The 13,965-nt window shown below is 49.3% G+C and overlaps 1 protein-coding gene across 46 annotated transcripts in view; it reads left to right on the forward strand.

Moving 5' to 3' along the window:
• The window catches only part of CACNA1C (calcium voltage-gated channel subunit alpha1 C), a 729,498-nt gene that overhangs the window by 467,665 nt on the left and 247,868 nt on the right, over positions 1-13,965 (forward strand). For all 46 annotated transcript variants that reach the window (XM_009217701.4, XM_017946457.3, XM_017946456.3 and 43 more), the window contains exon 4: positions 11,091-11,230. In XM_009217701.4, the coding sequence (XP_009215965.2) occupies positions 11,091-11,230 (140 nt within the window). The remainder of the gene's footprint in view (positions 1-11,090; positions 11,231-13,965) is intronic.

Genomic DNA, 13,965 nt, shown 5'->3' on the forward strand with positions numbered 1-13,965 from the left:
TTCAGTACCTTCGTTCAATTTGTAATACTATGGTGATGAACAATTGGTGGTAATGGTAAGCGGTATGGGTAGTGGTGGTCAGAGTGGTGGTGATGGTGGTGGTGGTAACAATGATGGTGATAATGGAAGTAGTGGGGATGGTGGTAGTGGAATGGTGGTGGTGGTGGTGGTGGGGATGGTGGTGATGGTGGTAATGGTGGTGGTGGGTGATGATGGTGATAGTAGAGGTAGTATTAGGGATGGTGGTAATGGTGATAGTGGAGATGGCAGTGGTGGTGGCGGTGGGGTGGTATGGTGGTGATGGTTGGGATGGTGGTGATAATGATGGCGATGGTGATGGTGGTGGTGGTAATGGTAGCGGTATGGTAGTGGTGGTCAGAGTGGTGGTGAGGTGGTGGTGTGGTGGTGGTGGTAACAATGATGGGTGATAATAGAAGTAGTGGGGATGGTGGTAGTGGGACGGTGGTGATGGTGGGGGTGGTGATGATAATGATGGTGATGGTGGTGGTGTGTGGTGGTCGTGAGCCTGGTTGGGAAGCTCTTTTAATATGAGCAACCCATGATGGGGAGACCTGAGTGGGGGAGAGGCCATGGGGTGGGAGCAGAAACACAGGGTCCTGTTCCCCTGAGCCAGACGTTGGTCTAATTCCTGAAAGAAGGTGGGCAGCTAGTAGAGAGTTTTAAGGCCACTGCTACACTTTTTCCCCATTTGGGAAATTATATACTAGCCCACAGGTCACTAAGCAAATGCCCATTATCCCCAGGTGTAATTCGGCCCTGATTGGTAATATCTGTCACCCTCTCCACTCCATTGCCCCCAAAGAAGAGGTAATTACCATGAGCACAGTGAGCTCCTTGGAGAGTTTGGGGCTGTGGCCACGCTCTGGCACACAGCTGCCCAGCGACAGAACATGTAGCTTTATGAGGACATGACAGCCCTGGGACAGAGGAGGTCAGTGGAGAATGGGCTTCTGCCCTGGGCAAGTGGCTGGCCTGGGTGGCATTTGGGCTTCCTCTCAACTCCAAGAGGGTGACACAGGTGGCGGTGTGGCAAAGGTTGATCATGCCCTCTGTATTGTTCAAACGCTGGACACCAAACAAAGAAATCAAATGCCCCGAGCCTGCCCTGTAGATTGCAGTTAGAAAAACATGGGCCATGAGGAGACCACTGGGGTGGGCACATCTCCCGCGCTGGCTTCTCATCCCCAGGCCGGCCTGTGAGAGGTCCGCACAGGCACATGTCTGGGCTGGGGCAGGGGAGGTGAAGAGCCCAAGGGGCGTGCACAGGGCTAGTGTCAGACAACGAGGCAGCTTTCGGCACCCTGGATCTGAGCACCCACGCCCATGTGCTGGGGCGGGGAGGCAAGGCAGGCCCACGCCCACGTGCTGAGGCAGGGAGGAAGGCATACACGCAAGAAACTGATAGGCAAATAAACCATTTCAACTTAACATCGTGGGCAAGTACAGAGAAACAGATAAGTTTGAGAAGGTTTTTTTGTTTTTTGGTTTTTTGGTTTTTTTTAATTGAGCTACTGCAAAACCAATGAAACTAGCATATACTTTTCAATTCACCCAGCTTCAATTGCTGCTTGCCCTCAATAAATAGGTGCATTGTTCTCGTCAAGGCTGGGCTTTGCTGTTAGGCTGTTACTGGTGTTCCCCGTCCTTCTGCTTTACAAGAATGTCCCGAGTGTAAGCCCAGACCCTTGGGAGCAGCAGGCACCTTCTAGCAGAGGCTGCTGCAGAAGGCCCTCAGCAGGACCTGCCTGCAGGGTTGTGAAATCGCAGCATTGCCCTGCCTCCCTGCCCAGCCCTTCTTCCCAATCTAGGCGCACCCTGCGCATCTGTCCACTGCCCCACTACGAAAGGCTGTGCTGTCAAACATTTAAGATCCAAAAGAATGCTTTTTTTAAATTGTGGTAAAATATATATAACACAATTTACCATTCTAACCATTTTAAGTGTGAAATTCAGTGGCATTAATTACACCCACAATGTTGTGCAACCATCACCATTTCCAAAGTTTTTCATCTCCTCAAACAGGAACTCCGTACCCGTTAAGCAGTAGTTCCCATTCCTCCCTCCCGCAGCCCCTCGTAACCCGTAGTCTACCCTGTCTCTGTGAATTTGCCTACTCTAGATCTTTCATGTCAGTGGGATCATACGGTATTTGTCCTATTGTGTCTGGCTTCTTTCGTTTAGCACAGTGTTTTCACGACTCATCCATACTGTAGCGTGTGTGGGAATGTGTAGGCACCACATCTTGTTTATCCATTTCTGTCAGTGGAAGGAAAGCTTCTTAATGGCTGAATCTCAGGCATAGGTGGAGACCCCAGGAGGAGGAGGCCTTCAGTGAGGAAGGCCTGCTGCCCACCCCTCCAGCCATACCTGGCAAGCAGCCTTTTACCTGCCCAGTGGCTCCTGCTGGGCCGAGTAACCCAGGGGTTTCAGACAGTCCGTGGATGGAGACGGCCGTGCTTCAGCAGAAGGAATGCCAGACCAGCCGTGGAGAAACCCTCATGCCCCTCACACAGGGGAGACCTGTGGCCTTGAATCAGCTCCCTCACCTCCATATCCCAAGGAGTTTGGGATGGGTGTCCTGGTTTTTCTCCCTCACCTCCGTAGCCCAAGGAGTTTGGGATGGGTGTCCTGGTTTTTCACCCTCACCTCCATATCCCAAGGAGTTTGGGATGGGTGTCCTGGTTTTTCACCCTCACCCATATCCCAAGGAGTTTGGGATGGGTGTCCTGGTTTTTCTTCCTCACCTCCGTAGCAAGGAGTTTGGGATGGGTGTCCTGGTTTTTCTCCTGGCCTCTTACATTCTCCAACTCACTGATGTCCTGAGAGGGCAATGCGCAGGTGGCAGTGCTGCAGCCTCGGAAGCACTGTGGCGCAATGGATGAATACATGGGAGAAGAAATGGAAGAGTGAGAGCTAAGGGCTGAAGGCTTCCCTCAGATAGAGAATAGGCAGGAACTGCATGGAGAGGTCAGGCTGATTAGTATTCAAGTTCTGAAACAACCTGAGATACAACGTGCTGCTTGAAGTATTATTATTGTGTTGATTGTCTTTTGCACCTTGTACTGAGATGGAATTGCATAACTGGGCTTCTCATCAATTCTGTTTGGTGGAGAATTCTTGCTGGCTTCCATAAGTACATTTACATAAATCGAGGTGGGCACACACAGGCTCTCTTGGTATGAGTTCTCACTCCTGGGTCTGTCGCCTAGTGGATGTGGCCACACAGTGTTCAGCACAGGTGGGCGGGCATCCCCCAGCTCTATGGTGCACATGGGAATAGACACTTCAGTCTCTCCAGACTGCCCTGGTCCCAAGAGATCTACCCTGGCATGGCTTCTGCTCACAAGGAGTCTGTGTTCCTCTAAAGTACAAATATGAATAATCTCATTAATGAAGGGTATTTTATTATAAAGTCTATTTGTATTCATGGTGATCCTCCAAACAACGAGGAGAGGAAGTGAAGAAGAGGAGCTCTTTATTCTGTCCCATGTCCTAAAATCTCACTGTGCCTTGGGCAAAAATGCACAGACCAGGGCCTGGCGGTCTCCCTCGCCATAGCATCTTGGAGGGACTTTGGAAGTTATCTACCACTTTGGAAGTGGTATTCAAAGTACCAAGAAAAATGAAAAAAACACTGATCCCTCTTCTCAAATCTTATGCAGAACTCAGCACATAAAGCCAATAAAAGTCTTCCAGACTGGGTCAGTAATAGATAGCTGCTGTTTTTTGTGTGTATTCTCTGTCCACACTCTGTCATATTGGCTCCCTGGACCCTCTTCAACTGTGTTAGAACCCTTGGACACTCAGCATGTGGGTTTATGGCATTGCTCTGGTTCAAGAGGGGATGGGGAGTCGAAGCCTCCTTGCTTAGCCTTCCCCTTGCCTGTACCTGTTCTGAAGCCCTCTGTGGAGGCCTAGAGCTCTTTGCAGCACTGTAATTTTCTTAAGTCCTTTTGCACATGAGAAAATAGACCCGAGAAGTAGAGTGATTGTCCAAGGACGTGCAGCCAGTTGGCGCCAGAATCGAAATTATTACCATCATTCAAAGACTTCTCATCAGTAAAGACTCATCATTATTATTCTCATTCTTGAGCCTTTGTCCTCAAAAGCTTATAATGTAGTTGAAAAGAGTGGTAATGTATACATGAGAAGATAAATGGAAAACTAGGGTAGCCAGTACACATCAGTGTCTAATTAGCTCTATAAGTGTTTAGAAGCCGTCATGATTCCTGGAACTGGGGCTCTCTCTCCACTGACCTCTTCTAAATATTTCAGACATGAGTGTGACCATGGACCCCCAGTTGCCAGTAGGAGATCTAGGAAGAAAAGGAAGAAAGGGAAAAGAAGATGGAAATAGGAAGCAATAAAGGAAAAATAGAATTGAAGAGAAAGTGATAGAAAGGAAAAAGACAGGAGCTATCTGTGGGCAAGGCCATCAGCCTGCCTCAAGGCTGGCAGGGATCCACTCACTGTCAGAGGAGCAGGGTCTTCCAGGAGTGTCGGAGAATCCCTTCCAGCCTGTGTTGGACCGTTGTTGCACTGCTATGAAGAACTACCTGAGGCTGGGTAATGTATAAGAAAGGAGGTTTAATTGGCTCATGATTCTGTGGGCTGTACAGGAAGCATGGTGCCATCTGCTTCTGGGGAGGCCTCAGGAAGCTTCCGATCATGGCAGAAGGCAAAGGGGGAGCAGGCACATCACATGGTGAGAACAGAGCAAGAGGGAGAATGGAGCAGGGAGCTGCCACACATTTTTAAATGCTCAGATCTTACAGGAATGCAGAGAGCTCACTTATCACCAAGGGGATGGGCTAAGCCATTCATGAGGGATCCATCCCCATCACCCAAACACCTCCAACCCTAGGGATTACAGTTGAACATGAGATCTGGGTGAGGTTATGTTCAAACGATATTCTGCTCTTGCCCTTTCCCAAATCTCATGTCCTCATGTTGCAAAATACAATCATCTCTTCTCAATGGTCCCCCCAAAGTCTTAAGTCATTCAGCATTAACTCGAAAGTCCAAAGACTCATCTGAAGTACCAGGGCTGGAGGGCCTGGCAGGAGCAAGATGGAAGGCAAATCCCTTCCACCTATGGGCCTGTAAAATCGAAAGCAAGTTAGTTACTTAGAAAATACAATGGGAATATAGGCATTGGGTCAATTTTCCTGTTCCAAAAGGGAGAAATTGATCAAAAGAAGGGGTCACAGTCCCCAGCAAGTTCAAAACCCAGTAGGCAGTCATTAAAGAGCCAGAATGATCTGCTTTGACTCCATGTCCCACATCCAGGGCACACTGGTGTGAGAGGTGGGCTCCCAAGGTCTTGGGTACAGCCCATTTGCAGCTTTGAATGTCTGGGTGCTTCCATGCTATTGGTCTGGGATTCATTCTCTCTTCTGCAGTTGTTCACACCTCCTCTACACTATCCAACCTTAACACTGAACAGTAGGAATGGGAGTCTTCATCTGTCCCACTTGGCTTCCAAAGTTTCCCAGTTCCCAAGATCACCAAAAGGGCCAGTTTGCATGCTGAATATTGCCTTCTCAATGAGCTCTGTGACCACCCAGGATTCAGGAGGGCACACAGGCCTCTGGCTTCAGAGTTCAGGCATGAGGAGGGCCACAGAATTGCGTATTCCTGGAACCAGAGGCGCTTGGGGCATCCATGAGAACAGTCTTTGACCAACTTTTTATTTTCTTCACTCCATTCATACTCGCCCTTAGATGTTTCTATGACAGCACAACATATGTTTTGAAGGAATTAACCAAGCTGTTTTGCTTGTTTATGGTTTTGGTTGTTTTTTTTTTTTTAAGTAATTCTAGAAGGGCAGTCATGCCTCTAAGGTCAGACTGAATAACACTGCTTGTTGCAACATTTAGTCAGCACATGCAGTGCACACACATGCCTCACGGTGACCGTGTCCCAGACTTTTCAACAATAGGCAGCTGTCCTTCTCTGGGTTCTTGTTCAAACCCCTTCTTACTGGCTCCCTGGGCCCTTTCAGTTCTATCTCAGACCCTTAAACAATCAGCCATGAGGATTGTGAAACCAGCCATGTCTCTGGGGATAAGTGGGACCAGTGAACTCTGTTTCTCCAGTACCCCGGCAGGTGAGACGGGATGAACAGACCTTTGGCTTGAAGGTCAGAAAGTCTGGTTTCTTGTCCTCTGCATGTTTCTCCCGGGCTTCAATATCTTGTCAGTATCCTAGTTTTTCAGGTGAGGAGTTTAATTAGATAACCTTTAACTTTCTTTCTCTCCCAGACTTCATGATTTGAAGAGAGGTCCTGTAACTTCTGCTGGAGATAAATTCGCATAATGTGAAGGGGCTTTCTTGGGGATGAGGTGTCTGATGGGATGCACGTCCTGATTGGCGTTTGTAGTGGCTGTTCCGTACTGATTTGGAGCCCAGCATCTGCCCTTATCTCTTTAGTCTGCACACTCTCCTCTTTCAGCCCTCCCCTGCAAGATGAACTCTGCTCTGGGCCCCACCTCTGTAGGTCTGATCACCAGTATCTCCAATTCAGCAAGTTCATAACTGATGTCTCTACCTTCCCCCAAAACCCCTCTTCCTCTTCTTGAAGTCCCCTGCTGCAGTGAGAGGCATCACCATCCACACAGTCACCCAAATTAGAAACCTCAGGGAGGGGGCATTGCACATCTCTGCACTGCCTCTTCCCTCAACCCCTACGTGCAACCAGAAAACAAAGCACATGCTTTCTCCTCTCAAATCCACCTACGTCTCCCCAATCCCACTGCCTCTACCCTGGCTCCAGCCTCCGTGATCTCCGCATGGGTCGCTCTCCCCTACCCTTAACCCCATCACTCATTCTCCAGCCAGTGCCAGATTGCAGGGTATATCTCCCCAGGTCATTCCCATTCTCCTCAGAATGGAATCCAAGCATCCAGGCATAGCCACAAAGTTCCTGGTCATCTTGCTCCTGCCGGGCCCTCCAGCCCTGCTACTTCAACACCCTCACTCCAGCCAAATCAAATGTTTGCATCGCAGAGCTGTCCATACTTCCCATCTTCTTAGTTCACTCTGCACCTGTAATGCCTGACCCCCTCCACATTCCCTACCCCCTGCCCCCAGCCCCTAACCTTCTTCACCTAGACAACTCTTCATCCTCAGAGATTCAGCTTGAAGATTCTTTCTTTGGGAAGTCCATCCATAGCCAGCTGTGCTTGCCTCCAGAATGCCATGTACTAATTGTATTGGAATCGTCTGTCCGTTTGCCCTGCATTGTACCAGTACATCCTTGAGGTTTGTTTCTGAGACTTTTTTTCTCAAGTCTCCAGCAGGTCCCTCTGGGTCTCCCCATGTTCTATGCCAGGATGCAGGACAAATGTTACATGGCATGGATCAAGGAATAGGCTTTATTGGGAAAATTTGCCAAGGCTAAAGGTCAACAAGAGAAGTCACATCCCCCAACCCTTCCATCTCAAAAAGAGATAGATATGCCAGGTCCAGGATGCTACTGGTCCTGCAGTAAGCCTGTACCCCAGTGGAGGACCCTCACCACATCCCCCAAACATGGCTCTCTCTTTTTATAGGGCAATTAAGTAAGAGAAAGCAGCCTGTCAATGAGGGAATAAGCAGACTGCTTGGTGCCAGGTGGTCTGGACTAGGGGTGCCAGCTGTTTACAGGAGTTGTCTGGGAATGCCAATTTCCCAGCACATAGGGCCCTCAGAGCCTTCAGGATATTGCTGCCCTCTTTGACAGGGGGAGGAGGGACTCTGTGCTTGAGTGCTACCTCTTCTGGAGGGCTCATTATCTAGACCACCCAGAGGGAGATACAGGGTCACTTTTTGACAGTGCAACTAGTTGTGCCACACCGATCATGAATGACTGAGGGGACAGATGGGTGGATGGACGGGTGGGTGAGTGGGTGGATGGTGGGTGAGTGGATGAGTAGATGGATGATAGGATAGATGAATGAGTGAGTGGGTGAATGGATGAATGGGTAGATGGATAGATGGATGGATAAATGGATGGATGGATGGATGGATGGATGAATGGGTAGGTGGGTGGATAGATGGATAGTTGGATAAATGGATAGGTGGGTGGATGGATGGACGGATGGATGGATGGATGGACAGATGAGTGTATGGATGGTAGGTGGGTGTATATATGTATGTACGTGTGAGTGAGTGGGTGGATGGATGAGTGGGTGGTTGGATGAGTGGGCGGTTGGATGGATAGAAGAATGGGTGGGTGGACTGATGGATGGGTGCTTCAGTGGGTGGGTGGATGGATGGATGGGTGAGTGGGAGGTGGATGGGTGGATTGGTGGGTGGATGGATGGATGGATGGATGGATGGATGGATGGATGCATGGATGGATGGATGCATGGATCGATGGGTGGATGAATGGATGAATGAACGCACAGGTGGGTGAATGGGTGAATGAATGGATGAGTGGGTCAGTGCATAGGTGGGTGAATGGATGGATGGATGAATGGGTGGGTGGCTGGCTGGATAGGTGGTGAGTTGGTGGGTAGGTGGATGGATGAATGGGTGGGTGAGTGGATGGAAAGATGAATGGAAGGGTGAGTGGGTGGATGGACAGGTGGATGAATAGATGGATGAATGGATGAGTAGTGAGTGGGTGGGTGGGTGAATGGATGAATGGTTGGGTGAGTGCGTGGAAAGATGGATGAATGGATGGATGAATGGGTGGGTGGGTGGATGGATGGAATAAAAGAGTGAAAACAACAAGCACATATGAAAGCACCTGACACCTAATGGATACCCAACTTCTGTTTGTTTTCCTTTCCTTTTCCTTCTTTCTCATCTCAGCTTCAACTTTCTGGGAATACGGAAAGCAGTGACCCTGTGATCTAGTGGCAGACATGAAAGCTCTGAACCATCACGGGTTGGGGATGAGGAGATGGGCTGAGTGGCTGTGTGACAGCTCCTCTATTCCTATTCCCACAGACATCCTCAGGTTTCCCTGTGCTGGGTTGTCTCATGTTTTCTCCTTCAACATGGCCCTGATGTACATTTTAACCCAACACCACCTGACTTGAAAAGATTGGAGCTTCCCACACACTGTGATTTGTTCCTGGGTCACAACCCCAAGGGAGCCGCCTCCCTAAATGCATTTTATGGCACAAAAATGGGCAGGAAGGGAAGGACGAATCTGCCTCTGAGATGCTGATGAAGTCTGACCCCCGCACTCTCTTCCCACTGCCTCTGCGTGATCTGGGCTTTCATCAGCATGTGAGCTGGTGGTTCTTCCGGGTACCTCAGAAACACCTGGAAATTGTCTACAGTGCACATTTCCAGGCTTCACAGCCAGGAGATCTGTTTCAGTAGATCTGGACAGGGCCCAGAATTCTACAGTTTTTAATTTGCATCCTCAAACTGCTTCACAGTGAAGCTGGCACTCCCTGCATGCCCAGGGGATTGTGATGGAGTGAATGGGAGCCCAGGTACCCGAAGGCTCCCTACAGAGCTTTCCATCCAGCTCCCGATGGCCCTGCCTTGGAGGACCCTGCCCAGCTGGCCAGGCAGGAGGAAGTGGGCCTTTGTGGGTAACACTCCTCCTTCAGAATGTGGGCGAGCCTGGAGCACCCCCTCACCACTGCTCCCACATGCATACACCAGAGCTCCCTCTGACTGGCAGAGGAGGGGAAAATGGGTCCAGGGGTTCTGAGCCCAGTGCCCACTTGGGGCTGCGGACAGGCCCGCCCCACTCTGGAGGGCCTGTGCCCAAATACAATATGGATAGGTGTTTCATGGCTCCAGTGAAGGATGGCTGAGGCTTCTGCAGAGGCAAGCAGTGGAGCATGAAGGCATCCAGGCAGCCTTTGCCTGGTGGGGGCCATTAAGGCTCTGCACTTGGGATGGGGGTGTGGGAGAAAGCAATTAGTGGCGAGGGAAGAGCATGAATCAGCACAGAGTCGGCTCGCTCTAATTGAGCCAACAAGTTTGTCCTGTTCGCTCTGGGCTCCCAGGGGTGGGAGCTGCATCCTTAAATGCAAAGCCCTTCTTCAAGGTGTCAGGGGAGGAAGAAGACTGTCTCCTACCCCTCAAGGGAAGAGAGGGGCTCCTTCCATTCTCCACCCCCACCCAGTGCCTGCCTCCATCCTCAAAACGCTGATTTTCTCTGCTGAAATGTTTAATGTCTTTGGACAGAAGGTTTTATTTTCTTAAGAAAGAGATTTCACATTTCTGGATCAGTGTACGTGAGCAGGTGGCCTCTGTCCAGGCTGCTCTTGTTTTTGTTTTTGTTTTTTTGAGACAGAGTCTCGCTCTGTCGGCTGGAGTGCAGTGGCCCGATCTCAGTCATTGCAAGCTCCGCCTCCCCGGTTCACACCATTCTCCTGCCTCAGCCTCCCGAGTAGCTGGGACCACAGGCGCCGCCACCTCGCCCGGCTAGTTTTTTGTATTTTTTAGTAGAGACGGGGTTTCACTGTGTTAGCCAGGATGGTCCCGATCTCCTGACCTCGTGATCCGCCCGTCTCGGCCTCCCAAAGTGCTGGGATTACAGGCTTGAGCCACCGCGCCCAGCCCGGGCTGCTCTTAAGGGATCTTCACCGTCTCCATTTCTTTGTGGCTGCATTTTCACTCCGTCATTTGGAGGAACTCAGCTAGTACCCTCCCCAAGACCGAGTCTGCTGTCTTCAGGGCTTGTGCCTGCAGAATTGTAGCACGATTTTCCAGGAGCTCTGCTTTATCCCCTTCTCTTTTTGCCCTGACATTGTTTCCCTTTAGATGGAGACATTGTGACTTCTCTTCTGGGAGGGCACAATAAAATGTCAACTGATTAACTCAATAAAATGTTTCAAAAAATAGGAATTTTTTCCACTAGTCTAATATTTACATTTTAATGGGGGAACTTTGACGAAAAAAAAAAAAAAAGAAAATCCCGTAATCCCCAGTAGCTTGGTGCTGTCATGGTAGGACCTGTGGAGTTGCTAATTTGGCCTGACTGTCCCCACTTGGTCCCACTACAGTGGGGGCAGCATTGTCTTCCATCTACTTGTGAGATCTGCTGTTTCCAAACTTTCCAAATCCCCAAACTAATGACTTATTTTTCTCTCTTTTCTATTTTTGTTTCCTAGGAACGAGTGGAATATCTCTTTCTCATAATTTTTACGGTGGAAGCATTTTTAAAAGTCATCGCCTATGGACTCCTCTTTCACCCCAATGCCTACCTCCGCAACGGCTGGAATCTGCTCGATTTTATCATTGTGGTCGTGGGGTAAGTATCACTGCCTGTCTCTTTCCCTTTCTCTTACCAGTGTTGCGGGACTTTTCCTTAGGTTAGCTGGAGACAGGGTCCTTGTCATACAGCCACAAAAATTTAGGCTCGCAGATGATTTAGCGAGTGAGAAAAATGAGATTTATTTTGCTAAAGGAACAGAAAGGGAAAGAGAGACTCTCAGCAAAGTGAGAGTGTGCACTTCCTGCCCATGGGCTTCCCACCTCACAGGCTGAATCCAAGGTTTTACCCAGGAAAAGGAGGGGTCAGGTCTCCCTGCTGCAAACGGTGGCGTGAATGTCTGTGGTTCCACCCCAGTGTGCACTCCTCCCAGTGTGCAGGCTGGCTGGAGTTTCTCCGGGGACCGCTTGCCGTTTGGCTGTCTCATCAGTACATCCCTCTTCTTCCTTCTGTAGTATCTCTTTTCAATTTGGTCCTAACTGTGCTGGCCTTCAGGCAAAAGAAAGGATCCATGAAAATCACTTTGAATTCAGACTTCCCCAGAGGGACAGGATGTTCCCAAGAACACCCCCTCTACCACTCCCACACAGCATACCACACATTTGATTTGATTTTGATGATTTGATTTTGATGATTTGATTTTTGGATGATTTGATGATTTTGATGATTTGATGACTTTTGATGATTTGAGATTTTGATGATTTTCTGATTTTGATGATTTTGAGATTTTGATATTTTCTGAGATTTTTGATGATTTTGAGATTTTGATGATTTTGATTTTTGATTTTATTTTGATTTTGATGATGATTTTGATTTGATTTTGATGATTCTTTTGATTTTTGATTTGATTTTGATCACCCCACACCCCCTTCACCATCCCATTACCAGGCATCGCATCACACACCCCTTCTACCACTCCCATTGCGGCATGCATTACCACACACCCTGTTCACCACCTTAATATTGCAGCACGCACACACCCCTGTTCGCCACTTCCCAATGCAGCGCTCACACACCTTGCCACCCCACACAGGCATGCACACACACACCCCTCTCTACACTTCTAATGCTGCAGTAATAACACACACCCTTCCACTCCCACACAGGCGTGCACACATACACCCCTTTCTACCACTCCCACACAAGCATGCACACACACACCCTGCCACTCCCACTCAGGCATGCACATCGTTGACCTGAGGTTCTAATGGAACCCACGCTGCTCGGTGCCGCTAAGGATATCCTCTTGCTTAAGGACTTCGTGTCATCTCAGACCACATCTGGTCCCGCAGTTCCTCTGCCAGTTTCCCTGCTGTATCACTGAGCACATTTGGGACAGCTCGTCCGTGAGCATGCAGTCTGCAGGTGTGGGGTGAGGGTGGGGCGCATGTGGGCTGTGCCTGTGCTCTGGCCTCGTACAGAGGCCACATCCCCATTCTCACTCTGCAGGGGGCCTGGTTCTGTGGCCCCAGGGAACCAGACTGCTCAAGACAGGTAGATGAGAAGGAAACAGGGAACTATGAAAGACAAAGATGACAGGTAACCAAACCCCAATCAAATGCAGCTTCCCCCCAGACACCATGCTCCACAGTAGCATAAGAGTCCGTCTAGGCTTTCAAAACAGCAATGCAAAGAATCTGAAATAAAATGTAGAAGTGATCTCCTTATAAATAAGTTAGTAACCCCACAAAAAGATTCTCCATAAACAATTTGTACCTAACAGGCCTACATACACTGGTGAAGTGTAGGTTATTAAAACGCAGGTGATGAAGTTCTGTCAACACATCCGTCTTGTAATAGGAGGAGCCCATTGCAGCAGATTTTACCTTGAGAAGAAGCTGGCTCCTTTGGGCTAGTCCCTTGTTACTCTGAGCCCAGTGAGTGCTCAAGTGACCGTCACCTTGGACTCTCCCTCCCTTGAAGTCCTGGCAGTCTGCAGAGTCAAGGCCAGAATGTCAGGAACTCTTTATCCCAGAGGCCTATTTTTGGAGGATCCTTTTGTGCCATCCCGGAGGAGACACAGCCATTGTGGATGTCTCCAGAGCACCCGCCGTTCACCATCTTGTGAGAGTGCCGGGTCTTTACTGCAGGAAATAATGCAGGAGGACGTCGAGATCATTTGCGAGTTAGTTCCTCGTCTCTAGCCATCTGGATGGCTCACGAGGTTGCTTGGAACCACGTTAGGGTTTTTTGTTGTTGTTGTTGCGTTATTTTGCCTGGCCAATGAATGATGCACTTTGGCCATATGAACCTCAGGAATATTTGGGTGATACGAGGGGCACTAAGGTTATTAGTGTCATTAGCCAGGTCTAGCTCTGGCTCACAGCACTCGGGGTGTGCATGCAGCTATAGGAGAGATTTTACGGCTTCTGCTCATGCCAGAATAAACAAAGAGCGGCTAAACGCATGCCTTGAATAACTCAGTAAACCATAGCAGAAGTCCTTAAGGTGGGTTGTTCCAAATGCCCCTAAATCCTTTTCAGAATTCGGCATCTTTCTCAAGGCCTCAGTCTCCTGGGAGCCTTTTGCACATGCATAGAAAAGAGCCTTGGGAATGAGAGCAGCTGCTTCTGGGACCAGTGGAGGGATGAGGGTGACTTGCAGGGACGAATTTTGTTTAGGCAAAATTTTGGAATTTTGGAGTGAGTTGGAGTCGATTATATGTGCTTTGCCCCATATGTGGTCTTAATTAAATCATGAGTCGGGGAAGCAGAGACAAGAAATACAGGGTGAGTAGGCACCAAACAGGAGCCCTGGGAGGGAGGGGCCCTGCC

The sequence above is a fragment of the Papio anubis genome, chromosome 9, assembly GCF_008728515.1.
Source record: "Papio anubis isolate 15944 chromosome 9, Panubis1.0, whole genome shotgun sequence".
NCBI classification, from domain to species: Eukaryota; Metazoa; Chordata; class Mammalia; order Primates; family Cercopithecidae; genus Papio; species Papio anubis.